The sequence below is a fragment of the Bos taurus genome, chromosome 25 (genome assembly GCF_002263795.3).
Source record: "Bos taurus isolate L1 Dominette 01449 registration number 42190680 breed Hereford chromosome 25, ARS-UCD2.0, whole genome shotgun sequence".
In the NCBI taxonomy this organism is placed as follows: Eukaryota; Metazoa; Chordata; class Mammalia; order Artiodactyla; family Bovidae; genus Bos; species Bos taurus.
The window spans coordinates 38,297,743-38,325,736 of NC_037352.1; the positions used below are offsets into that span (position 1 = coordinate 38,297,743).

General features: G+C 54.0%; 1 protein-coding gene and 1 long non-coding RNA gene across 7 annotated transcripts; one reads left to right on the forward strand and one right to left on the reverse strand.

Annotated features, from left to right (window-relative positions):
* Positions 1-23,809, reverse strand: DAGLB (diacylglycerol lipase beta). Of its 4 annotated transcripts, XR_009492794.1 has the most exons (16): positions 23,628-23,809; positions 21,651-21,802; positions 16,235-16,406; positions 14,854-15,112; positions 14,057-14,179; positions 12,846-12,973; positions 11,561-11,687; positions 10,370-10,453; positions 9,817-9,894; positions 7,067-7,147; positions 6,858-6,985; positions 4,365-4,433; positions 4,208-4,280; positions 2,827-3,068; positions 1,993-2,718; positions 1-1,644 (listed from the first exon to the last, which is right to left on the reverse strand). XR_009492794.1 is itself a non-coding variant. In NM_001083487.1 (15 exons), exons 1-15 carry the CDS (start codon positions 23,720-23,722, stop codon positions 2,520-2,522), a joined length of 2,010 nt encoding a protein of 669 aa, NP_001076956.1. In that variant the 5' UTR covers positions 23,723-23,746; the 3' UTR covers positions 1-2,519. The 4 variants fall into 4 exon arrangements, 3 of the variants coding, with proteins under 3 accessions (NP_001076956.1, XP_015315972.1, XP_059737379.1); NM_001083487.1 differs by having other exon boundaries at positions 1-2,718; positions 23,628-23,746; XM_015460486.3 differs by lacking the exon at positions 23,628-23,809 and adding an exon at positions 22,300-22,421 and having other exon boundaries at positions 1-2,718.
* On the forward strand, positions 7,143-27,988 carry LOC101908535 (uncharacterized). 3 transcript variants are annotated; one of them, XR_009492891.1, is made up of 4 exons: positions 7,143-9,588; positions 13,148-23,219; positions 24,658-25,903; positions 26,878-27,988. It is a non-coding gene; the product is annotated as an uncharacterized lncRNA (long non-coding RNA). The 3 variants fall into 3 exon arrangements; XR_009492890.1 differs by lacking the exon at positions 7,143-9,588 and having other exon boundaries at positions 12,972-13,204; positions 13,293-23,219; XR_815563.4 differs by lacking the exons at positions 7,143-9,588; positions 13,148-23,219 and adding an exon at positions 23,807-24,359.
* Positions 27,989-27,994: the final 6 nt, after the last annotated feature.

The window sequence follows — 27,994 nt, forward strand, 5'->3', positions numbered from 1 at the left end:
TGGTTTTTAAAATTTTCTTTATTCTTTTTTTAATCAAAGATAAATAATGTAGTTTAAAGACCACATCTAAAGGTTTGTTATGAAAACAGTAGTCTTTCCTTTTCACACCCTCCCCAGAGGGGTCTATTTTGAGTTCTTTTAAGTAATTCTTAAGTAATTCTTGATACTTGAGACTCCACAGTATGTCTGAATCATATGCTTTTCTCTCTTACCAGGTCACTAGTTTATCATAAAAGGATGTAACAGCCAGATGGAAGAGACCTTAGAGGGGCAGGTGCGGGGGAAGGGCTGGGGGTGTGGCTCTCCTCACTTCTCCACAGGCTCACAGACGGAAGTGCTCCAGACCCTGCCCCTTGGGGTTTTCTGGAGGCTTTAGTTCACTCACTGGCCGCTGGTGATTGATGGCACCTCCGCCTCTACCCTCCCCAGGGCTCAGGTTAAACCGCGTGCTCTTATTCCTTGTATTTTTGGTTCTAGCCATCACCCATGACATTCCCACCCTCGACACACCTTTCCCGCTCCTTCGATACAGTCCTGCTGGGTGGCACTGGTACCTGGTGTCTGCGTTGCCCCGGCCACGGAGACGCTCAGCCGTGTGGTGAGGGAACCTGCCTTCCCTGCAGTCCGTGGTTTCTTAGGGACAGTCGTTGGTTTGCCTTGTTTCCTGTGTACCTGATGATCTAACACTGCCTCTCCATCGGTTATCTGGATCTTTCCAGACGGTCCATCAGTTTTCATTTCCCTAGAGGCACAGAGCCCTCTGACCACCGCTTCTCTTATATTCATCTTTTATCTTCTGTATCTTGACTAAGGAGTCATTTCTAATTTACTTTCTCATCTTGATGGATTTTCTAGGCGCTTCTTGAGAAATATGTGGATTGTCTATTTTTGAGCTCTTATACCCAGATACTTTTTGGTTGAGTCTAAAATTCCAGGATGAAAGTAACATCTTTGGCTTTTTAAGAAGCTCATTTATTTGGCTGTGCTGGGTCTTAGCTGTAGAATGCAGGATGTTTTCACTGCAGCATGGAACCCTTAGTTGTGGCCTGTGTGAACCAGCCCTCACCAGGGATTGAACCTGGGCCCCCTGCACTCGGAGCACGGGGTCTTAGCTTAGCTACTGGATCACCAGGGAGGAGCACGGGGTCTTAGCTTAGCTACTGGATCACTAGGGAAGTCCCTCTTCTGACTCTTTAAAAGGACGCCCCCTCCCCCTGGTCACCTCTGCCCTTCACTCTGGAGGGCGAGGTACTGTGTCTCCACATCTCACAGGGTCTGCCCGTGTCTTCGCGTCCTGGGTGGGTCTCTATCTCCTGACCCTGTGCTCAGGGGGCTCCTCTGTCTGGAAGCCCATCTCCCCTCATTCAGGCGTTGCTTTTGGCCTCCATCTTTCATGCTCTTCCTGTCCAGGAGGTGTTTTTCGATTTCCAGCTTGTGGATCAGGCTGTGGCTGCAGCACTCTCCCTGTTCCCAGGCTGTAGCCAGGAGGGTTTGAAGCTTCGCCCAGGTTTGTTTCTCTGGGTCCCTTGTTCCTCAGGCGGCTGGGCAGTCCCCGGCTCGAGCTTGGACAGTGAAAGCTGACAGCAGATCTGACACCGAGCAAGCAGGTGGGTCAGGGGCCCAGGATCGCTTTCCTTCTTGCCGCTGGGAATGTGCAGGGATTACATTGAGAAATGAAAGTGATGTGGCATTTTAGTCGAAGTTTTTCACGTGAGCTTTCACACGTTTTCAAAAGCCAGAGTCGTATGCCTCTGACAGCTGCCTGGCCTAAGGGCGCTGGCGGCCCCAGAGGTCTGCAGGTCTGGAAGCCGAGTGGGAGGCACTGAGGAGCACTGACCCGGTGCCCCCGACCGCGCGGCGGGTGAGCCAGCTTCTCCCGCTATCCCTCTGGCCAGTCCCCCAGCGTCTGCTCTGCCCCAGGCAGAGGTGGCCGGGGTGTCTCTGTAAACAGGTTTGTTCTGTTTTTCCCACTTCACCCAGAAGTCCCTTTACCTCTGGCCATCTCCTTGTTCTGTCCTGTCCTTGTGGGTCTGTGCTTTCTAAACAAGTCCGCTTACTGCCACTTCATGGGGTTTGCGTCAGGGGTGGGGTACAGTCAGATGCCTGGGCCGTGGAGAGCTGCAAGAAAACTGGAGGCTTCGTGTGTGTTGATAGTGGACAGAAAAACACATTCAAAACGTGACCGGTAAAACCACCCACAGGCTGACCTACGCGTCGTAAGGCAGGACCCAGTCTCCGAAAGGGTGGCCCAAGGGGCAAGCGCTTACAGGTCCATTAGGGTCTGAAGCCCGATTCCCAGAAGCGGCAGGCCTATGAGCAAGGGTGTCCTGCAGCTCTCTGCACACCTGCCCATCACTCAGCGCGCTCCTAGCTCCTGCGTCTGCAAATACTGTGAGCAAAAGTGCTTCTCAAATTAGTCACGTAGCAGACCCTCGACTTCTGATCGATGCGAATCCACCTACTGGCCTCGTCGGAACCCCAGTGGGGTCCACAGTCCGAGCAGCTCCCAGTCGCCCTGGTCATGCCTGGTCCACGCTGGAGCCTCCCTGGGCCGGGCAGGAAACGCAGGCAGCCCTGTCGGACACCACGTGGTCCAGGACCCTCATCAGGATGTCTGGCATGTGGTCTGTGAGCATCTTGGGGCCGATGAGTATTCTGCTGAATTCTGACTCGTGGGCCCACCTCACGGTGTACCGAGCGGCAGGGGAGCAGGAGCAGCTAGAGGAGGAGACGCGAGCCCGTGAGCGCCGCCTCACGCGTCACCCCACGGGCTGCCTCTTGCCGCTGGCGGGTGACGACCGCGGGGGCGGGGGTGCCCACACTCACCTCCCTGAGGTGCCTTCTTCCTCCAGGTGGATGATCCTGCCGGGAGGGTAGAGTGGCGGGTACTTGGTGGGCGACTCGAGCGGGGACTCGCTGGAGAAGCTGTAGGCCGGGGACCCGTGCACCAGCAGGCTGTGCTCCCCGAGGAGGGGCTGCGTCAGGTCGCCTCCATCCAGCTCGGTGGGAAGGTCCTCGGGGCTCCCTCCGAACAGCTCATACCAGCACCCGCGCAGCAGGATCTTGTACTGCAGGGAGAAGGGGGGCGGCCCGCGTGACTCCAGAGACCCCCTGAGACTTGGGAGCTGGGGTCTGGGGGCGGTGACCCCACAGCCGCGAGGTCCAGCGTTCTAGTTTCTCAACATGAGTCTTAGCAGTGTGGCAGGCAGGGCCCAAACTCCAGGGTCTCTGAGGCACTGATGCCATCACACTTGAACCAATGTTTAGAAAACAAATTCAAGCAGATTTGGGGGGGGAATGATCTTCAATTCTTTTAAGGCAAGTCCGTAAACCAGTTTTTCCCTTAAAAACATATATATATATATGTATTTTTTTTTTAATATGCAGGAAGTGATGAGAAAGTTTGTTTTTTACTTTAAAATTTTCTGATTAGCAACAACAAAAAATTCACAAAATGAAGATGTTAAAAAGTAAAAATCATCTCTAATCCCATCTAAATAAACCACATTTTGGTATAATTTTTTTTGGTCACAGCTATGTATACTTTGTCCCCTACCCCGGCTTGAATAGTATTCTAAGAGTCATTTTTAATCTTGCCCTTTAACAAAAAAAGCTCTTCAGTACATTACGGGTAGCCTTCTCTACTGGTAAACCTAAGTATACTTGTGGCCTGAGCCGAGGCTGCAAATCTTTGGAGACGTGGTCAGACCAGACCAGCACAGCTGTCTGCACACTGGCAGGGGACAGGCCCACCCAGCCTCAACCGGTGTGAAGGGCAGGAGAGCCCGGCCTGCAGCCTGATGCTGGGGGGCGGTGGCAGGGGGGACACGACACTGTCAGCCCTAACCTCAGGATTAACTTCAGAGCTTAGGTAGGACAGCCCACAGCACAGCAGGACCAGCGCCTCTTAAAACTCTGGCAGCCTTATTTTCTCAGCTTTGGGACTGAAGGCATCAGAATGCTATCTGTCAGGACAGGACTAAAGATGACAAAGAGCAAATGACTCAGCCAAACAGGGATGGTTCTATCGAAGCATTTAATCTGTGCTTGCTTAGCCATCTGCCTTCCGGGCGTGTCTGTGGTCTGTGAGGGAAGTGGAGGAGTTTCTAGCAGCATCAAGAGCCCTGGACTGCAAGGCTCTGAATGAGAAACAGCCTCCGGAGGCCCCAGACAGCCGGGTGGGGAGGCCCCAGGGCCCCTGAGTTACCTTGGGCTTGTTGCAGTGGGCGATCACTCGCAGGATCCTCCGCTTCAGATCTTCCAGGTTGGTTACACTCAACCTGTCGAGCAGAAGGCCAGACTGAAGCTCGGCACTCGGCCTTCCCCGCCAGCCCGAGCCCAGCTGGGGCGGCCAGCATGCTCACCTGGGAATCACGTCCTTGCCCAGGACAAGGGACACGATGAAGGTCTTGGAGTATTCATAAAGGGATTTGCTGAAATAAAAAAGTTGCTTCAGGGAGGCTTCCAAGAGTAAGTGAGTTAACTGCCAAGCCAGGGAGCGGTCAGTGTCCCCAGAACTCAACTCTTGTTCTCCATCCTCTAGAGGAGGAGAGAAATGAGACTGCAGTTACAGCAACTTGCTGAGAGTCCTAGGTGTCAGCACCGAGCAAACAAATAAGGGCCTTAACCCAGTGTGGTGTCCACAGTCAGGAAGCGGGGAAGGGTGGACGTGGACGCCTCCTACGGGCAGGAGTGGTGCTGCGTGTCAGCAACAGGGAAGGACGGGCTCTTAGTGAAACCGTGCTGAGATGCTGCGCTTGCGAGGGGAGGAAACGAAACTGAATCACACTATACACAAAACCACAGAATTGAACAGATCACAGACCTAAATAAAGGCGAAAGGCCAGACTAAACGGCTTTTAAAAGATATGACAGGAGACTAGCTCTACATCCTTAGCACAGAGATTTCTTAAATAAGAGAGACCCAAAAATCATAAGAGAACGACAAATCAGCGTTAAAGAACTCATAAGCTGAAGACTTAAAGTAAAAAGACATCAAAGAGTGAGTGTATTTATAACACATACTTGCAACCGATGAACAGCCGAGGTACTGAATACGTACACAATGCAAAAATAAGGTACACAGAGAAATGGACGAGAGGAACTTCATCAGAGTGGAGACGATAATTGTATGGAAAGACGTGGCTTCATCACGGAAGTGTCAAACAATGGAACCTCACTGTGCACCCATCGGACTGGGAAAGAGGTTTACATCTGACACTGAAGTGTTGGTGAGAATGTGCAGACTGGTGCACACTGGTGAGGGTGTGAACAGGAGCAGCCGCTACACAGAGCCGGCACACACTCCAGGGCCCAGCACAGCCCAGTGTCTGTCACCAGCAGAACAGACAGATGGTTTGTGATAGATGATGAAACGTAACGAGTATTTACACAACGTTTTACAGGCATCAAATACGTGAAATAAAAGGGGAAGTAACCAAAAGTATAATTCCATTCCTCTAAATTTCAAGATCATGCAGATTCAAACTATATTATACTGAAACACGTACACAGGTGCTAAAGCTGTTTTAAAGCACGGGAAGGACTTTGCTGGTGGTCCAGGGGCGAAGACCCCACGCTCTCAGTGTAAGGGCCCCGGTTCAATCCTGGTCGGCGAACTAGGTCCCACGCGCCACAGCTGAGACCCAGGGCAGCCAGATAAATAAGTAAATTAAAAAAAGCCACGACGTAACAAGCACTGCCCCGGATGTGGAGAAAAGGGTATGACTGCGTGATGCTGGTGGGCACATAAGCTGGTGCAGCCACTACGGAAAACAGTATGGAGGTTTCTCAAAAAATGACCCAGCAATTCTACCTCAAGGTATTTATCCAAAGAAAACAAAGACACCTGAAAGATCCCTGCACCCCCACGTTCACTGTAGCACTGTTTACAGTAGCTGAGACGTGGAAACAACCGAATTATCCGCTAATGGATGAGTGCATAAAACAGATAAGGTGTGTGTGCGTATAAAACGGAATACTATTCAGCCATAAAAAACAGTGAAATCTTCACTGATGTACGGCAGAAACCAACACAACACTGTAAAGCAATTATCCTCCAATTAAAAATTAACAAAAGCAAAAGAATCTGTGCTTTTGTTCAAAATCAACAGGCCTGTTACTGTAAGCAACTTTGGTGTGTACTTAACACCAGTATGCTTATAATAAACATGCTGCACTCTGTCTTAACCTAAAAAAGAACAAAAGCTTGCCGTTTGTGGACAGCATGTTTGGACCTGAGGACAGTATGCTCAGTGAAATAAGTCAGAGAGAGAAAGACAGATGCTGTAAGATCTCACTTATATGTGAAAACCGGAAACACAAACCAAGCTCAGGCACACAGAGGAGACTGCTGGCTGTCAGGGTGGGAGGCATAGCAGACAGAGGGAGTTGAGAGGGGGGTGAAACGGGTGAAGGAAGGCACAAATTGCTGGTTGTAAAGTGAGTGAGTCCCTGGGAGGTAAGGCGCCGCCCGGCCACTGCAGTTAACAGTACTGTCCTGCATGTGTGAAAGCTCTTAAGCTCTTGTTAAGGGAAGAAAAGATTCTGTAACTGTTTACGACGCCAGATGCTAACTAGACTTACTGTGGTCAGTTCACAATAAGTGAGCATCTGACCGTGTTTCACAGCCGTAACTACTATCACGCACGCCAGTTAAAGCTCAATTTGAAGACGGGCCTCACGCTGCACCGTCTAGGGGGTTATAGCCGTGGTCCAGAGACCCATGAAAGGCTGGCCCGTCTTTTTTCAACCAACAATGCTTTGACACAGACTTCTCCTGAGGATGAGGAATTGTAACTAAATTGCAGACAAAGTACCAGTTTGACCATTTATCGTAAGTGAAGGGAAAGGAGTACCTGAGCAGCCCCCTGGGCGGGGAGAAGGCGTAGCACCTGACCTGCGGGTACGGGCTCTTGAGCATGAGGGCCAGCAGCGCCGCGGCGCCCGCGCCCAGGCTGTGCCCCACGACGACCAGCCGGTACTCCTGGGGGCGAGAGCAGAGAGGTTAACGGCCGAGAGAGCAGACAGCAGAGAAGGCCAGAGAAAGGAAAAGCTGAAATCTCACAGGTGCAATGCTGAACGCTTGGCTCAGAATCCCGTCGTTGACGAGTCGGCGGTAGACGTATCTGGCGGCCTGAGAGATGCCCTGCAAGTGCAGACACAGGGAGCTGTTGGTTGTCGGGTGTGGCAGGACTACATGGGCCCCCCTCTGTGACTCTGTCCCCCCACGCAGGATGGGCCACCCTGGGACCAGCAGCCTCATCGACTGCCCACTGCTGTGTTCCTGGAAGCTGGTGTGGAGCCTGGCGCAAAGCAGGGGCGCGAGAGGTATTTCCAACAACCAAGAGGTGACCTCAGGAACACCTTTCCGAGTCAGTGGATGTCTCTATGGCTTTTCCTGGAGCCGCACAGCATCTTGCTGTATGGACGTCCCACAATTTACTTTCGCCAAGTTCCCAGGGTTGGTCAGGTTTAGATTATAAGCGACTGATCTTTTAAAATGATGGCAAAAAACCAAAATTCTAAAATCGCAAACAGTGATGAAGCAGCCACCATTCCGGCAAAAGCCGTGCTGAAACCATTGGAAGTAAGTTCTAGGGAGGTCAGTTCTCAATTTCCAAAAATAAAGTACAACTTTCTAACAAATACAGCTGTTCACAAAACAGACTTCTTGAACATTAAGTAGTTCCAATCGAGGAGGGACAACCTTGTAAACCAAAAATGTTTTCAGGACGCTTCCTACATGACAGCACAGGACTCCAGGCCCGGCAGCCTGATCTCCAACAGGATGAAGCGGGGGAAATTCCACATGAGATGGGACTCTTCTGGTGGTGCCGAAAGCTACTGCACGTTCCCCAGCCCGTGACTCTGAAGCCCTGTGAGCACAACGCGGACCCCGGCATCACCTATGAGAAGCCAGGCGGTCTGGGCCACCGGCCAGAGCTCCCTTTCCTCCCACGCCTGCCACGCGGTGAGGTCGACTTCCGCCAGCTAGGCACCCCTCAAGCTGTCTGTCCAGGGCAGCCAGAGTCACATGGCATCTGGACCACAACTTGGCTGGTGGTGGGTCTCCCTGGCACATGCGTTACGGGTGACACGCCAAGAGGATGTTCAGCCACACAGCCTGGACAGCGTCGGAGCCAGAACCAGGTGCCCAGGCCAAGAGCAGGGAACAGTCTCACCCTCAGCCCCTGAGCAGCTGTGCTCCTGGCTGGAGGGCAGGAGCTGTCGCTGGGTGAAAAGGTGGCGGAGGCCTCGGCTGAGCAGCGTCGCAGCACGAAGCCTGGGTCTGCGGCTCAAACACGTGTAAGAACAGAGGCAAGACACCAAGGCCGCCGGGCTCTGAGGGCAGTTGGCTGGTTGGTAGGTCTCTATACTACATCTTAAATTTCTTATTTTCCTTCACGCACATCTAGTAATAAACTGGACTTTCCTGTGAAATTCAGGGACAAAAAGACAACTAAGGGTTAATGGGAAAGAATTCACATTCCCAGGACTGTGAAGCTCCTAACTGGTAGCAGAATGAAATCCAAAAGCCTCTGCCACCCTGGATCTGCTCTGGAGTGTCCCGGCACACACACAAAACCCCATAAACCCTCAAAAACAGTAAGAACAGAAAACCCTGGAAAGAAAAAAGCTGTCCAGACAGGACACGGGGCCTCAATTGCCAGCAGCCGCACTCTGGCAGGAACATACACTTTTATAAAAATTAAGCGTTCTATTTAAAAAATGATCACTACAGGAGCAATATGTTGTGGTTAAAAATCACACATGAACGTAGAAGAGCAGCGCAAGCCCAGCGCCCTCCCCCCTGATTCCTCAGGGCTGCCCTTCAGGGAACCATTCTGGACGTCCCTCCATCTGCAGCCTCGTCAGTCATCAGGTGAAAAAGTAAAACTGCAAAGACACCACCTCACCCCACCAAGGGCGGCTCCGTCAAGAGTCTCGCCGAGGACATGGGGAAACGGGAACCCACGTAGTTTGCTGGCGGGGATGTGACATGGTGCAGCTGTGCTGGACGACAGCTTGGGGGTTCCTCGAAACCTTCAACGGAGAAACAGCAGGAGGCCCAGCCACCCGGCCTCCAGGCAGATCCCCCGGAACGGAGAGCGGGGACTCGAGCCGTTAGCTGCACAGCCGTGTTCCTCACGACAGCCAAAGGGAATTCTGACACGCTACTGCGTGGGTGAAGCTTGAGAATACTATGCTCAGTGAAGTAAGATGGTCACGAAGAACAAATATAATTCCACTTACACGAGGAACGTAAAGCAAGCAAATTCGCAGACAGTAAAATGGTGGTTCCCAGGGGCTGGTGGCTCCCACGCCCCACCCCACCCCCAGAGCGCACAGTCACAGTGAAACGAGAAGTGGGGATTGTGACATCGCGAACTGCGGAAGGAGCTGCAGGAAGTGCTGAGGCCGTGGGGGCGCCTGCCTCTCGGGAGGGTTGGGGGGGGCCTGCCTCTCGGGAGGGGCCCTGGGGCCCTGCCTGCGCTGCGCTGCACTGACGCTTTCTTCACCGTGGTCAAGGACTGCCTCAGTTACAGGTGAAGAGGCACTCAGATGCCCACTCTGACACTTGTTCCAGTAAGTGTGTGGCTGCTGGCAAGTCACTGAGTCGCTGTGAACCTGCTTCTTTCTCTTAAAAATCAAAAGGAACCCCTCAGGGCTTTGGGGAGGTCGTGCCGCATGGCACTGGGCATCAGCAGCCTTCGCTACACGGAAGTGTTAAGAGGAAAGGCTTGGAGGGGAACTGCCCCGACCGCTTTGAGTGCCCCCGACAGAAGGCTCCAGACCGCACGCCCCCGGCCCTACCTTGTGTGCCCAGCAGTCCTGCGCCTCACACTCAATGTCGAGGGGCTCGCTCTCCGCAGACAGGTCCGTGAGGATGTCCTGAAACAGCGTGTGGGGAGAGGCCATTGGCCGCGCGAGGCGGGGGGTGGGGGGGAGTGCCAGGTGGCAGGACGTGCCTGAGGGACCCGCGGGCAGTCGAGCTTGGACACTGGGGAGGCGACACGGGGTCGGGCCAGCGGACACCCAGAGCGCGGGGTGACTTTCGACTGCATGACTTCACTTAGTATTCTTTCCGGCTTTGGGTGCAGAAAATTCAAGGGGAGGGTCACCAGGGTCAGGGGCCTGGGGAGTCAAGTGGGCAGTCCCCTGGGAGCAGCGGGTCCAGCTTGCCAGTGTTAACTTTACAACATTTCTCAGTGAGAAGGAAAAGGCTTCACCTGCTTTTCCAAGGGCCCGCTTCACACCCTGGGCCCGCTTCCCCGGGGCGGGTGCTGTCACGGAGGCTTCCTGGCTCATCTCCCAGCTCTGGGCCCCGCCCGCGCCCCTCTCCCCGGCGGGTGGGCGGGCTCCGTACCTGCAGAGACATGGTCCCTCTGATGGCCACCACCACTGACTCCTTCCTATGGTCCAGGGCCACCAAGAAGGGGAGCTCGTACACCTGGGGGCGGAGAGGACGGGCGTCAGCACAGCCGGCCCTTCGTCCGCTGAGCGCCCGGCACCCGGTCCTCCCGCTGGTGCGGGGCCCGGCAGACACCCGCAGGCGGTTGGCACTGGGGACACCAGGGGACGGTGCCTGTGCCTGGGGAGCGGGCGTGTGTCAGAGCCTGGCGACCTCACCTCCCCGGAGGCCCCCGAGAGGGGCTCTACGCGTGGCGGTGTGAAGGCATCTTGAAAGAGCCCCCAGAGCAGACACGAGCCTTCTGTGGAAAATTGCCGTCTTTAAGCCCACCGGCGCTTTCACCAGCGATCACTGAGCAGTGTGATCACGGAGCGGCGGTCATCACCAGGGGCTCCAGGCACCCGCACCGAGCTGGGCAGCAGACAGAGGTGACGTGAGAACACGCCTCCTCTGTACGCCCACACGCTCTGACCTCAGCAGCGTGGTGTGAGATGTTCCCACGCCCCAGATGAGTCTACACTGCAGGCGTGTGGGAGCCCACGGGCTCAAGTACAGTACACAGGGGTCCCCCAAACTGTCTGTGCACTGCAATTGTGGGGGCTCCTCCTGAGCCGGGCTCCCACAGCACAGCTGTGGCCTGGGCTCCAGAGATGTGAAAGCTCCCCGGGAGAGTCTCCTGAACAGCAGACATGAACTGCTGTGCTCCCCGAGGTTCTGGGCTCTTGGCGCCGCTGCAGACCACGCAGGGAGCCATGAAGCAGCACAGGACAGCCCCTGGCACCAGACGGACCGGCTGCTATGGGTTCGCTAACCTGCCCGGCAACTCCGAGACCCTCCCGAGTGGGAGGCCTGCTGCCCAGTATGAACACCATGGAGCCAGACCCAGAATCGTCAGCGACTAACCCCTGGCACCCGTGTGGGGCTCCCACCAAGTGCAGCTCACGGCTCTTCAGTAGAAGCTGTCTGCCCATCTCACGCTAACCCTGGGTGGGCATCACGGGCACGCGTGAACCCGCCGGAGCAGCACGTGAGATTTGGGGGTGAGCGTGTGTCTGTGTCCGTGTCTCCGCACATTTTCCCAGGGGACTCGTGTGTAACCTCCACCAGAACCCCAGAGGACCCAGAGGAAGGCGCGGCCCGCTCTACCTTGTCGTGGAAGCTGATGTGGATGAAGTCTCGGTGCTGCAGCCCCGTCGTCTGCAGGATGGAGCTGAAGTGGCAGTTGAGCTGATCGCCTCCAACCAAATCGTAGTCGGTGGTCCTGCATCTGCAGCTGGAATGGGGGCAGAGGTGTCGCGGCTGCGCCCGGGAGACCCAGCCCGCCGGCCCGTCCCCCAGCAAATGCGAGGACTCTGAGGACAGTATTCACACTCTGTCTGGCTAACCTCTAATGGCTTTCTGAAGACATTTACTCATTTATTTGGCTGCACTGGGCCTTAGCTGTGGTGAGGGATCTTTCGCTGGGGCATACTGACTCCAGTTGTGGCACTGGGGCCTGGCTGCCCCACAGCACGTGGGATCCTAGTTCCCTGACCAGGGATTGAACTTGCGTCCCACGCATCGCAAGGCAGATTCTCAACCCCTGGACCAGCAGGGAAGTCCCTTTAACGGCCTTTAAATGATACCTATGTACGCTTCTTACTAGAGTCTGGAACCATGGTAATACTTAACGTGTTCAAAAAATAAACCAATAGGGATGGGAAGAGACCCTAACCTCATCAGGAACGGACAAGCCAGCATCATCACCTGGTACGAGGTACCGAGAAGGACACACGCTCTGCGTGGGGCATTCCTGCCGAAAATGTGTAACCTGAACCGCTCGTGAAGAAACCACGAGACAAAGGCAGAGTGAACACTGTCTTACGACCCACGAGACTGTCCTTTTCAAAATGTCAGTATCATGAAAGGTATGAAAAAATGACTGAGGAGTTGCTCCAAACTGGAGAAAACTAAGGAGATGTGACAGCTCAGTGCAACACACGATCCTGGACCGAAGGAAAATGTGCTACCGAGGCTACTCCTGGGACAGTCAGGAAAACTGAATAGCTGATGGCAAACTTGCTGAATTTGACATTTGTCCTGTAATTTATGTCGAAGAGAGACCTCGTTCTTAAAAACCACAAGCTGAAGTAACTGGGGAGAGGGGCATGATGTCCAGAACTCAGTTTCTGATGGTTTTTTCTCGGGGCGGGGGGGGCGCCGCATATGTTTATGGAGAGGCACTGACACAGCACACGGGACAAGAGCGAGCTGCAACCGGGGCTCCAGACATAGGACGCGGGAGTGGTCAGCACTGCACGTGCAGTTTCTGAGATATTTCAAAATAGGAAGAAGCTTTTAGAACAGGAGAATGTGATTATCTTTAGAAAGTAGAGTCGGGACGCCACAGCAAGCGACCTCGGCAGGGAGGTGGAGGCCTCGCACGACCTACCAGTCTCCGCCGACCCGGCAGAGCCCCGTGAAGGGGTTCCTGTAGACGTAGAGGGGCCACCCGTAGGCGGCGGCTGCGAACTGCATGTAGTGGTGGCAGTTCTCCAGCTCTGCGTCCAGATCGGCCTCCTGCGGGGCAGAGAAACAGCCTCCTGTCAGGGGAGCCCGTCACAGAGAGGGTCGGCACTGTCCGCCCGCCTTGGATTCTCGTTCTATGTTGGAGTGTGGCTGGTTTACACGGCCGTGCTAGTTTCAGGTGTACAGCAAGTGATTCCATTACACACACACTCTCCTCTTTTTCAGATTCTTTCCCCACATCAGATGTTAGAGGACATCGAGGAGAGCTCCCTGTGCTACACAGTAGGTCCTTGCTGATTGATCTCTGGCAGAACATGCTATGATCGTAAACCCGAACTCAAATTCCTGATTCTTCCCTTTCTTTCTTCAGGGAATAGACCTCTTGGAGGACTTCTGTTGGAAAAACTGATCCCTGAATACAGACAGAACCCCCTGACTTTTTTGGCTGTGCTATGTGGTATGTGGGATTCTAGTTTCCTGACTAGGATCAAACCCATGGCCTGTGCACTGGGAGTACAGAGTCTTAACTGCTGGACCACCAGGAAGTCCAGACCCCTCGTTTAGAAGAATGCACAAGTTAGCAGCAAAAATCCCTCGGGACTTTGCAGCTCTGGTAAAATAAGCCCGTGACTTCCTGCTGGATGCGCGTGTAGACACCACGTGTAGCAACAGGGGCTGCTGGGAACCAGGGGCTTGAATGAGCGGCTGAGACAGACAAATGATCCTCGGGCAATTTTCTCTTTCAAAAGCACAGAAATCTGTGGCGGAAAAGCAACCACCAAACAAAGTTGAATTGCTCCCCAGGCTTAGAGGAAAGAGTGCATGCACTCTGGGAGAACCTGGTCCCATCCCAGAAGGAAGTTTTGATGTGCAGACAACAGCCAGTTTCCTAAAAGAGAATGTTTGGCGGGGGAAAGAAACACACGATGGGTGGTGGGCTGGCCAGGAGTCGGCTCCCCCACCTCACGGCCAGGGGATGCGGAGGGGCCTCGCCTGACAGGCGCCAAACCACTGGCAAGTCCACACATCAAGACGCCAATCACTGGTCCTAAAACTGGTGTTTTTTTTTTTTTTTTAATTTACAAATAGGTATAAATGTCAAAAGGGCACAACCCAACAGAAATGTAGGCTTACCTGGAAGGGCCCGGGGGAGTGGGTGACTACCTCGGTGGGCTCCGGGGGGCTCCGTGCATGGTCCTGCTGCTGATGGAGAAGGGCGAGGCCGGCCGCAATGTCGCTGGGCACCAGGTCCGTGTCCTGGATGGGAAACCACTGCAGGTCAGCACCTACCCAGCGGCAACGGCCACGAGTCCCCAAGGGCCCAGGTGTACGCAGCTCACACGCACACACACGCGCGCACACAGAGTCCCAAGTGAACAGACGTTTTTGAAAATCCTTCCCTCTCAGGACGCCTGCACGTGAACCTGGTGTTTCTTACTCTCCTGCCCTCAGACTAAACCCACTGGGGGACATAATCACATCATTGATTCCTATCCTCAGATTTCACTTACGTGACTCAGCTATTTTTAATCTATGACACATGCCCATAAAGCAGGCAAATGTGCCCTGTTTGTAGTAACAAACGGTGCTAGTCTCGTTTACACCCTTGCTGCTAGAGATGCTGAGGTCTTGTTGAGAAGGGCCCACGGCAGAGGCTGACAAGCTTGGGCTCATGCTCGCTGGGCAGGGCCAGCCTAAAAAGACCCCCAGACTGGGAAAGCCCCAGAGTCAGTCTGCGGGGCCTGATCTGAGCCTCTCCTCCCGGGACAGGGACAGGGAGCCCCCCACCTGCCCCCCACCCCCAGAGGACTCGCCCTCGGGAGCTACGTTCTGTCGACAGGGAGACGGGCTCAAGACGCGGAGAACTCATCTGCCCCAAAGAAGCATTCACATAACAGGAGGAGGAGACGGAGCAGACCCCGGTGGCTTACTGAAAAGTAGGTTGAGAAAAGTTCTGCCGTACTCGAAAAGGCGACGCGAGTGTGGTCGTCCCGGCCGATGCAGCAGCACAGCAGCCTGACTCGCGTCTCCCACACGCCGGTCGCCGCCGTCCTGAGGCCACTCAGCAGCTGGCTGGACTCTCGGCTGTCCAGGGGCTGGGGGCCCAGGGGGGCGCCCGGGGCCGCCTTGCCCCCCAGCGGGTCGAAGACGATGAGGATGGTGAGCACGGTGGAGGCGATGATGAGCCAGCTGCAGGGCGATGGGGGGGGTGGGCTGAGACCCGGGTCCTGCAGCCCCTCAGCCACGTGGGGCCGGGGCGCCTTTCCGGGGGGCCATCTCCTGCCTCGGGACAGCTGGGGCTCCAACTACCAAGGAAGACAGGGAGCTGGCTGGGGCAGGCAACTCGGTTCCTCGAGAAAGTTCCTTATGAGCCCACAGCCAACTGAGGCCTGGCGAAGAATGGAGCCCCCAGAGCCACAAAAGGAAAAGGGGGCTGCGTGGTGGACAGAGCCGCGGCCAGGTCCAGAAGCCCCTGCCCCTGACCGCGGTTTACTCCCTGGGGCCCCAGGGCTCTGCTCGGAAAAACCAGGGAAGCTTCTTGCACTTGGGCCATGCATGAACGGCTTTCATCCACGCACTGCACTCAGTCGCTGCAGTCGTGTCCAACTCTTTGGGACTCCATGGATTGCAGCACACTGGGCTCCTCTGGCCATGGGATTCTCCAGGCAAGAGTACTGGAGTGGGTTGCCATTTCCTCCTCCAGGGGATCTTCCCAATCCAGGGATGGAACCCGCGTCTCTTGAGTCTCCTACATTGGCAGGCAGATTCTTTGCCACTAGCGCCACCTGGGAAGCCCTTTCATCCGTATGTTTCAATACTTCCAGGCTGCCCGTGATGCACAGGGCACCGTAGGTGCAGGAGCGTGTGTGCTTCAGGAAGGTGACCCGGGAAGGGCCGCCGCAGCCTCGGCTGCAAGGCTCGAGAGTGTGGCGGGAGCCCCCACCCTGACTCACAGCCCGTGGGGCAGGGCTAGATCATCTGTACGATTTTTAGCTGGAAAAGGCAAAAGCCTTGCTCCAGCGGATTGTGCTCTGCAGCAGTCCCGCACACCGTGCAGCTTCCTGTCCCACTTGTAGTTCGTGCCCTGCTTTGGTCTCGGGCTTCTTCCCTCTTCTGAGGGGCCGGAGGGCATGCACAAAAGTGGGAGCTGGCAAGGAAGGGAACCACAGCCGGAAGTGTGTGCTGGACCATGAACCATTCCCGCCTCGTGTCTAACTACTTCAGGAAGCCTGCACGCCACCAGGGTACCTGCAGGGACCCCACCTCGAGCACACCTCGGACAAGAGCCCGCAGGAGGAGACGGGACCTCACCTGACCACGACGGTCGCGATGATGCCGTTGCCCACTGTCCGGTCACACTGAATGCCATCTGCGATCCAGGCGGCCCCCAGGGATGCCCAGACCATCTCTGGCAGGAAGAGCGCCAGGCGTACGTACAGCAGCTTGGACATGGATTTCCGCGGTCCTGGATTACAGATGGTCCCTGGAACACAGAGCACGTCCATGCTGCACACTGGCCTCCGCAGGGATGGGGCGGCTCCTTTCGGCAGAAACACGGCGGCCGCAGCACAAATCTGTGCTGGCTGCACCCCCGCCAGCGGCGTTTCTACCCGTAACTGGGAACCACTGCCTACCTCTGAGAGTGAGAGGCAAAGCGAGGGATACGAGGCGTGACAAAAGCCTCAGAATTATTTCTTAGACTCATTGGGGCTTAAAAACACTTCTGGGAGGACTTCCCTGGTGTCCAGTGGTTAAGAATCTGCCTTTCAATATCCGGGACATGGGTTTGATCCCTGGTTGGGGAACTAAGATCCCACATGCCCAGGAACAAGTAAGCCCACACACCGCAAGAAAAGATTGTGCTTTCAGCAACCAAGACCCAATGCAGCCAAAAATAAATAAAAAAAAACACACACACTTCTGGGTTTTCTAACTACACTGACCATAAAGTCACGTTCCACATCGGGATACTTCTGAGGGCAAAACGAGGCTCTATTAACAATTACGCCAGGACAAGCAACGTGAAACAGATCTGTCACAGGCGAGCAGGGGCAGGCGGTCACCCAGGCCTCACAGCCGGGAAGGTCCAGGACCACCTGTCACACCGCCCACCCGAAACGCCTCCACCCTCAGGACGACTGTGAAGCAGTCACCACCCCACTTCACAGATGAGGAAGCAGAGGCTCACAGAGCTCAGCAAGCACTTTCTAAAGCCAGGTCCGCATGACTCAGGCTCTCTGCCTCACCAGCACCCCGTGGGCATCACTCTTGGGAAGAGAACAAGTGTGACCCGGAGACCACTTGTGGACGCCCACCACCGAGACACAACATTTAAAACTGCGTTTGTAAGACAAACCCAAGTATCATTAACTCTTGGTGTAAAACACCAACTCTCCCCCTTCAGGAGAAGTTGTGATAAACACCAATTTCAGCATCAAAACCACCACACAATTCAAACAAAAGCAGTAACTGAAAAAAAAAAACAACCCTAAGATCTGAAACATAATTTGATAAGAAAACAGCTTTGAAATTCCCAAAGCTACCTCCCACTAGAACGAATTACTGAGGGTCACGTTTTAGAACACTGGACGCCATCAGGCCTCACTGAGGCCACAAAGCAGAAAGTCCTAAGATAACTGATACGGCTGCCTCTCTCCCTGAGGGGCAAGGAGTGCAGGTCTGCAGAAATCCACCCCGTCTCTAAAGAGAATTATCCTGTAACAACGGCCAACCACCAGAGAGAAACAGGAAGGAGGATCTGCTCACAGCCTACCCCGGAGGCCAAGGATCCCGAGGAAGGGGCTGCTCGGACACTGCGCGCCCGGACCCAGGACCCCAGGCCCTGGCACCGCCTGAGTGGGGCAGAGACAGAGGTGAGGCGGTCGGAGACGCGACTTCCTGCGAAGGGTCCAGAAAAGACAGGAGACGCTGAAAAAGCCTCTTTTTTATGTGCGTGCTTGCCTAGGAAAACATCTTGCTTTTATGTCAACCTTTATTCTCCCCTCGGGGCAGTCAGCCGCCGGCTGGACATGGTGCTGCAGTGGGCATCACGAAGACAATGCCCAGAATGGATGGTGTGACTGCGTCCCCGAACACGATGGCCTCGACACGGTCTCGAGAGGTAACCCCACTGCCCCTCCTGAGGCAGGGCCACGGATGCGCAAGCCGCAGAGGGCAGGCCTGGGTCACAGAGGGCGAGGAGAGCAAGACTTCCTCAAACTCAAGCCAGACGTGGCCAAGGGCACACCTTGACCTCGAGGGCCTTCTGTCAAAACGCGGTACTCGCGAGGGTGGTGTGGTTTAGTCGCTAAGCCGTGTCCAACTTTTTTGTGACCCCATGGACTGTAGCCACCGGCTCCTCTGTCCGTGGGATTCTCCAGGAAGAATACTGGAGTGGGTTGTCATTTCCTTCTCCAGGGGATCTTCCCCACCCAGGGATCGAACCCGCGGCTCCTGTACTGGCAGCTTCCTTATCACCGAGCCACCTGGGAAGCTCATGAGGGTGGATCTTCCCTAATTAAACCTCCCACATAGTTGAAACAAGAGGGTTTCATCAGGGAGTTTTCAAATCAAAACTAGAAACCTTATGGTTTCTACTAAGGTAATGAGCTGAAATTACACCCCTACGTTGCTAAGAGAAATTCTGACTTCATCCAGATGGCTCATTTAACTGAAAGCCTTCAGTCATCATCTCTGTTGGGATGGTTACTCCACTTGTTATCTGACTTGAATCATCCCATTTGCCTTTTTTTTTCCCCTTAACTTTACAGTATTTGTCACTGAAATTTATGTAACATTGTTAATAAAGCATACAATGTTATTTATTGGCAATTAAACTAACATGTTTTTTATAAAATCCCATCTTTGGTATCTTTATCTACAAGCATCAGAAACTCCAACACAGGCTGGTTTAAAAACCAGCAGGACCTGTCCTGACTCAGAGGACTGGAAACGCAGGGCATGGCTGGCATGGGTGCCCTCCTAGCCCCGAGGGGAGGCGGCAGATCATTCCTGCAGCGTCTCCCCAAGGACAACAACACGCTGCTTCTGGATCTTTCCCAGGCAAGCAGGGGAGGATGTCCTGGAACGTCCCAGGGAACTCCCCAAATTTCACTGGCCCGATCCAGGTCACACGTCCAGTCCTGAACCAACCACCGACCCCCGAGGATCACTCCAGCGTGGGGCAGAGGGCAGGCGTCTGACACTATGTGAGGAGCCGGGGGCAGTCCTAAATAAAACTGGTTCTGTTTGGAGAAGGCTGTCGGCTGGAAAAGGGATCCACCCATGACACCCCTCACCCAGCAGACGCTTGCCGAGCCCTGACGGGTGAGCTGGGCCCGGTTCGCCTGGGGCATGAGGTCATCCATCCCTCACGTGGTGTGAACGTGGCCTGACACCACCAAACATCTCTGAAGGAAAACGTTTAAGGGGGCAAAAAAAGTGTATCCTTAACCCGCTGCGGGGCTTCCCTTGTGGCTCAGCTGGTAAAGAATCTGCCTGCAATGCGGGAAACCTGGGTTCGATCCCTGGGTTGGAAGATCCCCTGGAGGAGAGAAAGGCCACCCACTCCAGTCTTCTGGCCTGGAGAAGTCCATGGTCGGTAGTCCATGGGGTCACAGAGAGTCAGACACGACTGGGAAACCTTCACCTTCACTAACCCACCGTTACAGCCATCACCCTGGCGCGCGGAACAGACTGCCGTGAGCGGACTGTACAGGACAGCCGGAGACACAGCCTGTTCCGCAAGGACACACCCTGGAGGCTCCATCTTTCAGAAGATCCGACCGCACTCAGAACCTCCACGCACGCATCCCAGCTCCCTCCTCTCCTTCAGCCTCGGCACTGGTGCCATTCCGGACCGGGCATCCGACTAGACGGCAGGACTGGGACCGCCTTCATCCAGACCCCACGCGCCCATGTTCTCAGAGCTACGTGAAAATACACAGCGCTCTAGTCTACACGTTACTGCGTGACTCGCCACGCGCCGTGCTTCTGGCTCGTCTGGACCCTGAGGTCTTGTTCTCACGAAACACTCCGCCTAACACTGCTCTCTGTATCTCCCACCATCTTTTAAGTTTCAGTCTATGGTTCGGAAACGTCAAGACCTGGATTCCGTCCCTGGGTGTACCGGCTACTTCCTCCCTCGCAGTCCTCTCACCATCATCTACGCTTGGGCATTCCTCCTACACTCAGGCAGCGAACACACCCTGAAGCACGCTGGATGGCAGCCCGCCAGGCAGCCCTGCCTCTGACTGATGAGCTCTTATTTACTGATGCATTTCTTTAGCAGCCAGCAGACTGCTCAGCTCATCCTGCAAACCACAGTAAGCGACAGGGAGGCTTTGCAACGTTTTCAGGCATTCTCAGCTAAGTGGCTGTCTGCAGAAAACGGTAACAGATAGAAGAAGTTATTAAGAAGAGACGTAACTTTTGGGACTTGCCTAGTGGCCCAGGGGTAAACAATCCACAGACCAGTGCAGGAGACACGGGTTCCATCCCCGGTCCGGGAAGACCCCACATGCCACAGAGCAACGAACCCACGCCCCACAACCACTGAGCCTGTGCTCTAGGGCCCAGGAATCGCAACAACTGAGCCCATGTGCTGCAACTACTGGAGCCTGCGAGCCCGCGAGCCATGCTCTGCAGCGAGAGAAGCCCCCGCGACGAGAAGCCCGCGCACCGCACTAGAGTTGTGGCAACACGAGAAAAGCCTGCACAGCGGCAGAGACCCTGCAAAGCCACAAAAAATGCACTATCGCACACAAAAAAGAGCAGCCATGTAACTCTTACAGCTCATCAATGAAGGACAAAGAACCCGATTTAAAATTGGGCAAAGGATCTGAACAGATGTTTCTCCAAAAATGATATGCAAACGGCTACTGAGCATATGAAAAGAGGCTCAATATCATTAGTCATCAAAGAAAAGGGACTCCAAACCACAGCGAGGTACCACTTCAGTAGGACGGCTGTCCTCAGTCAGTCAGATATTAAGTGTTGAGGAAGATGTGGAGAAACGAGCCCTCGGGAAGTGCTGGCGGGAAAGAAAAATGGGGCAGCTGCTTGGAAAACAGGCTGGCAGCCCCTCAGAAAGTTAGAGTTACCATATGATCTAGCAGTGCCCCCCCAGGTACACACCCAAGAGAAATAACACATAACGGCTATGTCAAGACAAGATGCGACTGTGCAAAGCAGCATTGTGTGTAACAGCCAAAAAGCGGAGACAACCCAAATGCCCACCAGCTGACGAACGGTTGGGTAAACCATGGTATATCCACTCAGTGCAGCATCATTCAGCCGTAAAAAGCAGTGAAGGGGACTTCCTGGTGGCCCAGTGGCTAAGACTCCGTGCTCCCACTGTGGGCGGCTCTGGGTTCCATCCCTGGTCAGGGAACTAGATCCCACATGGGACAACTAAGGCTCTCAGAGTGCCACAATAAGACCCAGCACAGCCAAATTAAACAAATATTTTAAAAGAGAAAGTGAAAGTTGCTCAGTCGTGTTTGACTCTCTGTGACCCCATGGACTGTACAGTCCCTGGAATTCTCCAGGCTAGAATACTGGAGTGGGTAGCCTTTCCCTTCTCCAGGGGATCTTCACAACCCAGGGATCGAACCCAGGTCCTCCCGCATTGCAGGTGGATTCTTTACCAGCTGAGCCACCAAGGAAGGCTCTGCTTTAAAAAAAGGAAAGAAAGAAAAGGTGTCCAATAGAAAAGCCTCATCCTTACCTTTCATGCTGACACACACGATGGCTGACACTGTGCCTATGATAATCGCCAGGAGGACGAGGAGCACGATCAGGTAGCTGCTGAGCAGGACGCCCCCCGGGCAGTCCAGCTTCCCTCTGTGCATGAGGTACAGCATCAGGATGCCAACCCACCTGTAGAGACATGGGCAGGCTCAGAAATGGAACCCAGGGAGCCGCTTTGCAAAACATGACGAACAAGGCCAGGTTCACTTTGGAATCTTAGTCGGTCAGGAATCTGCCTGCAATGCAGGAGACCGGGGTTCAGTTTCTGGGTGTGAAAGATTCCCTGGAGAAGGAAATGGCAACCCACTCCAGTATTCTTGCCTGGAGATTCCCGTGGACAGAGGAGCCTGGCAGGCTACAGTCCATGGGGTCCAGAAGCCAGACACAACTGAGAGACTAAACCACCACCAATAAAAGATTTACTAAATCAATTAAGAGTACAGCTCTTTTTCCTTTTTTTAATGAATTTCATACTTTGCTGACGGCATTGTTTTTATTCTATGCCTACTGTAATACATTTATTACTTCATTTATTTGGCCTTGCCAAAAAATTCTGGCATGCAGGATCTTTGCTCCCCAACCAGGGACTGAACCTGTGACCCTACAAGGGAAGCTTGGAGGCTCACCAGGGAAGTCCCTGTAACACAGTTAAAGCCATAAGCAAGCAATTTCAATGCAAACTCCTGGGAAAAAGGCCCCACTGTGACTCTGAGCTAAAACAACAAAGTATATGCTTGTTCAGTTATCAGCAGAATTTTTACTTCTGTGTATTACCATGTAATTGACAACAACACATCCTAACCTGCTGTGCGCAATACAAAAACAAGAGGTTGGGAAACAAGCTACGGGAAGAGTCTCCGTGGTGACCACGATCAACTTGAAAGGACCAGGGCTGTGGACTCCTAGGTGTATTTCGCAATTCAGTGCAGAACAATGAAAGGAAGCATCAAGCAATCCAAGACCACGGTGACTCACCACTGGGGTTATTTCAGAATCAGGAAGAGGGCATCACTGCGCAAGAACCTAGTTTTAGGGGGTTCAAGGCCAGAAGGGGAACTGGACTAGGTAACTGTGGTTTTGTCAGTTTTGTAACATTATGATTCCATGTTTAGAAATAAAACAGGTAATGATCTCGGTAAGACGGGCTCTGAAAATTACAAAAGGACTAAGAAGCAGCTCATAATATTTCACATTGTTAAGTTTTTTTCCCCTAAAGAATCTAAATACTTTTTTTTTTTTTTTAACGTTATCAGATATATATATATAGGCTGCGCTGGGTCTTCCTTGCTGCGCGTGGGCTTTCTCTAGTTGGAGCTTGCGCTGGCTTGTCACTGCGATGGCTTCTCGAAGGCGGAGCACAGGGCTCTAGGCCGTACAGCCTTTATTAGACGCAGCTTCTGGGCTCAAGAGTTGTGGTGCCTGGGCTTAGTTGCTCCAGACATGTGCGATCTTCCACGACCAGGGATTGAACCCGTGTCTCCTGCATTACTCTTTGCTCAGACCCTTTGGGGACAGACTTCAGGCGCCAGATTCCACAGACTAGAGAGTAAGTGCCAGTCCCCCGCGGTCCTGGGATTCAGCCGCGCCCGGTTCAGGAACCGCGCACGAAGGGTACTGTTGCCAACCTCGCGTCCGGCAAACACGGGATGCCGTGCGTTTCCGTGCAGAGCGCTGGAGAGCTGCAGGCGGCAGCGCCCGGCTCCGGGGGAGGAGATTCCGCGGCCACCGCCTCGGCGGCCAGCGCGCCCCGGAGGCTCCAGGCGGGGCGCCTGAGCCCCGCAGCGCCGGCCTCTCGCCGGCGGGCCCGCCCCGTGACCCTGGGCACGGCCCGCCCGCCTGTAAACGGGGAGAGCGGTGGCACCCAAGTCCCAGGGCGGCGGAGGGGGCCAGGGACGCGAGCGCGGGGCAGACGACACCCTCCCCGCCCGCGGCCAGCCCGAGCCCGCGCCCTCACCACAGCACTCGCAGCAACAGCTCGAAGACCCCCGGGAAGACCAAGTCGTCGCTGGCGATGGCCCAACGCCGGCCGAACAGCACCATCCCCGGCATGGCGGACGGAGGCCCCGCGGCCCGCGGCGCCCGCAGCCGCCCGGAGCCCGGCGCCCTTGCTACTCTGCCGCCTCCCCGCGACTCCGCGCAGGCGCACGCGGGGGCCGGGCCCGGCGCACGCGCACTGAGCCCCGCGCGGTCGCCGCTGGGCCTCTGCGCCTGCGTAGATGCGCGGCCCGGGGCGCAGGTGCACTTCATTGGCTCTTTGCACGTGTTAGGTCCCTTCTGTTGTTTTCTTTTCGTAAGTACTAAGCACGCTGTCCGCCCCGAGGGCTTTGTCGGCCCAGAGACACCCCGCAGTTAGTGGAGGATCTGGGGCTCAGCTCATATACACGTCTGTGTGGGCTGCAAGGCTGTGACAAAGTTGCCCGCCCCCCGCGAGGGCTGGTGCTGCTGCTGCTGCTGCCAAGTCGCTTCAGTCGTGTTCGACTCTCTGCGACCCCATAGACCGCAGCCCACCAGGCTCCTCCGTCCCTGGGATTCTTCAGGCAAGAACACTGGAGTGGGTTGCCATTTCCTTCTCCAACGCATGAATGCATGCTGAGTCGCTTCAGTCATGTCCGACCCTATGCGACCCTATGGACAGCAGCCCACCAGGCTCCTCTCTCCACAGGATTCTCTAGCCAAGAATACTGGAGTGAGTTGCCATTTCCTTCTCCACCCCGTAAGGGCAGGGGTTAGGAGTTCCTCGTTAGGAGCCTCCCTGGTTCAGAGCCTGAAGCCACTCGGCTGCTTGGTGCTGGGGAGTGGGGAGTAGCCCGATCTGCCTGCCTTCCTTCCTCCAAGCTGGTCGTAGGTTCTGACCACTTCTCGGCCCCTCCGCTCCCCTCCACCCCGGTCTGAGCCCCCTTCATCACATACCTGATCGGGTTTCCCCACTGCTCTCTCCAACTCTGCCGTTTCCCCTCTTCCTCTTCGGTGCATTGCCCTTACAGCAGCTGGAGTGACGATGAACCGTCAGACCAGGCCCATCAGCTTAGAATTCTGCAAGCCTACACTTTGTGCATCCAACCAGTCCATCCTAAAGGAAATCCGTCCTGAATATTCATTGGAAGGACTGATGCTGAAGCTCCAATACTTTGGCCACCTGATGCAAAGAACTGACTCATTGGAAAAGACCCTGATGCTGGGGAAGATTGAAGGCAGAAGGGGACGACAGAGGATGAGATGGTTGGATGGCATCACCGACTCAATGGACATGAGTTTGAGCAAGCTTCTGAGTTGGTCATGGACTGGGAGGCCTGGCATGCTGCAGTCCATGGGGTCACAAAGAGTCGACACGACTGAGATGGAACTGAACACTTTGTGCTTAAAATGGACTCCAACCTCTTGCAGTCTTTTCCCTGGGAGTCACACATCACAAGTTTGCAAATGCATGGTTGTCTCCCCAAGTTAGGGCTACTTTCTCCCTTCCTCACCTTGCCTGCTGCGTTTTTTCCCCCTGAAATATACCAAGCTCATTCTGCTCCTACTGCAGGTATTTCCCTGTCACTGTCTCACTCCATTCGGGCCTCAGCTCTAACATGGCCTCTAGAGCTTTTCCTGAATATGAAGTCAAGTAGATAGTGCATCGGAGAAGGCAATGGCACCCCACTCCAGTACTCTTGCCTGGAAAATCCATGGACAGAGGAGCCTGATAGGCTGCAGTTCATGGGGTTGCTAAGAAACAGGCACGACTGAGCGACTTCACTTTCACTTTCACGCATTGGAGAAGGAAATGGCAACCCACTCCAATGTTCTTGCCTGGAGAATCCCAGGGGTGGGGAAGTCTGGTGGGCTGCCGTCTATGGGGTCGCACAGAGTCGGACATGACTGAAGCGACTTAGCAGCAGCAGCAGCAGCAGCAGCTAGTGTATGCCTGAAGACTCACTTTTTAAGTGCCCAGTGCCAAACTAGGTCAGAAATCTGTAGTATTATGTTCTAATAGTATAAAAAAATGACAATCCTTGTCATTGTTTGAAAGGATTAGTGCTATATTACAGGCTTCCCAGATGGGTGTTGTAAAGAACCTGCCTGCCAATGCTGGAGAGGTGGGTTCGATCCCTGAATCGGGATGATCCCTTGGAGAAGGGAATAGCTATCCAGTCCAGTGTTCTTGCCTGGGAAATCCCACGGACAGAGCACCCTGGCACGCTACAGTTCATGAAGTCACTGAGTCCGACATGACTGAGCACGCACTCGGTAAGTCTTGCAGTAAAAGTGCTATATATTACGGTGCAACTTACTTTTAGGTAGAAAGGATAAAAGAGGGAACCGTTTCAGAACTGGAGGAGACCCTACCCCCACCTCAGCACCTGCACAAGGCTCATAAGACCGCACACTTCAAAAGCTAACCCAGATCAGGTTTGGGGGGTCTGGGGGGACGGCACAGTGATTACTGAGCAAAGTGCACGGTCCTTGGAATCTACCTTCAGCCACTAGAGGGCGAAGCACATAGAAAAAAGACACACCACTGCCGCCGCCAAGTCGCTTCAGTCGTGTCTGACTCTGTGCGACCCCACGGACTGCAGCCTACCAGGCTTCTCTGTCCATGGGATTCTCCAGGCAAGAACACTGGAGTGGATTGCCATTTCCTTCTCCAAAAAAAAAAAGGCACACACACAGCCCCAATTCAATCAGCCTTCACTCAAATGGGTGGTTTTGCAAGGTACTTGGGAGTCAGGGTCTGAAGATAACGCAGCCGAACAAGGGCAAAACTACCAATGTGGTCAAATGCATTAGAGGAACTTCTGCTGAACTGGTTCCAGCCAGCCTTCAAGGAAGCTGTCCCAAGCTGAGCACAAAGGGAGGGGAAAGAGGATCCCTGAGGTCCCCAGCACTTAATGTGCACCAGTCTCAGGGCTGTGAGCTTCAGGACAGGGCTCCTTAACACCTCACGGAAATCCTATGGTGGAGTCTCTGCTGGTAACAGAGAGGCAACACGGCTCACGTTAATTCCAAGGTCAGGGCTAGACTGTGAGGGGCCAAAACTCCACACGTCTGACCCCAAAGCCTGTGCTTTTCCTAGCATTCCCACAGATCACTAATGATTTCTGCTGAAACCGAATCTTTGCATTCCAGCAAACTGTCTGACTTTCTGGTATCTCTGGGCTGGATCTTCCCTAGCAAGGCTTTCCACCTGCAACTTTTTCTCTACCCGTTTCTCTCTTTGACAGACCGTAAGGAAGCAGGAAACCTTGTTTTTTTGGCTACAATGAACAGCTTGCAGGATCCTGGTTCCCCGACCAGGCACTGAACCTGGGCTACTGCAGTGAAAGCACTGAAGCCTAAGCACTGGCCCGCCAGAGAATTCCCTGGGAAACCTTCAAACCCCGTGATTGGACTAGACACTGTTGGATTGGTGTCTGTAAGCAGCCAACACCCAGCATCTTTTCAGAATTATTTAGTGAGTAAATCTGTTAATTCTGCTTTATTTTTATCTTTAAAGAAAAAACACAAATTCACACAAATAAAACAGCTTGATAAAAAGTATGAATTACCTGATAACCTTTATTCAGGAAGTGAGAGTAATTCAGAAACAGTGCTTAGTGAGGTGCGTCAGACAATGCCTTTGTTCCCGCGTGCGTGAGGCCGCTGCCCCGGTCCCGCGCCCCCCAAGGTACCTGTGGAGACGTCACCCTGGTCGACCACAGGATGGTGGCGGCATCTCAGCCAGCTTTACTTTTCCTTGGGCAGATGGCTGGCGGAGGTGTCGACACTCCATGCTTCCGCAAGTCCCAGATCCTTGCTCTGTGCTCGCCTAAGAACGAGCCCAGCTCGTGTGTGATTTACATGCACAAAAACAAGACTCCCCCGGCCCCCAGTTTGGGAACGCTGGGGTCTGCTCCACGTAGACCAGGATTTCCCACCCTTCCTCCTTGCCACTAGAATCTTCCAAAAAGGATGAAAACAGAAACTAAACTAGAATGCCTGAAAGAAAGATACTCTGATACACAAAAGCAAAGACATGGGCGGGGAGGCGGGGTGAGAGCGATAAGGACAGGAGGTTAAACTATGCAGTTATACTACCTGTTTAGAAAGATGTTTGGAGACACACTAGATAAAAGTCAAATCCATCCAGTTCCCTTCCTTCACAAGATACTTTAATGCAGTAAACAAGACTACTACTTTTTGTTGTAAGCACTGTTAGTATTCAATACTTTAACGTTTATGGTGCATCACAAAAAAACCAAAATCCTATGTTTTTGCATAAGTCAAAAAAAATATGCAGCAAATCAATACAATGGCAAAATCAGGAGGAAAACTGCAATTAAAAAAAAAAAAGAGGTTTTA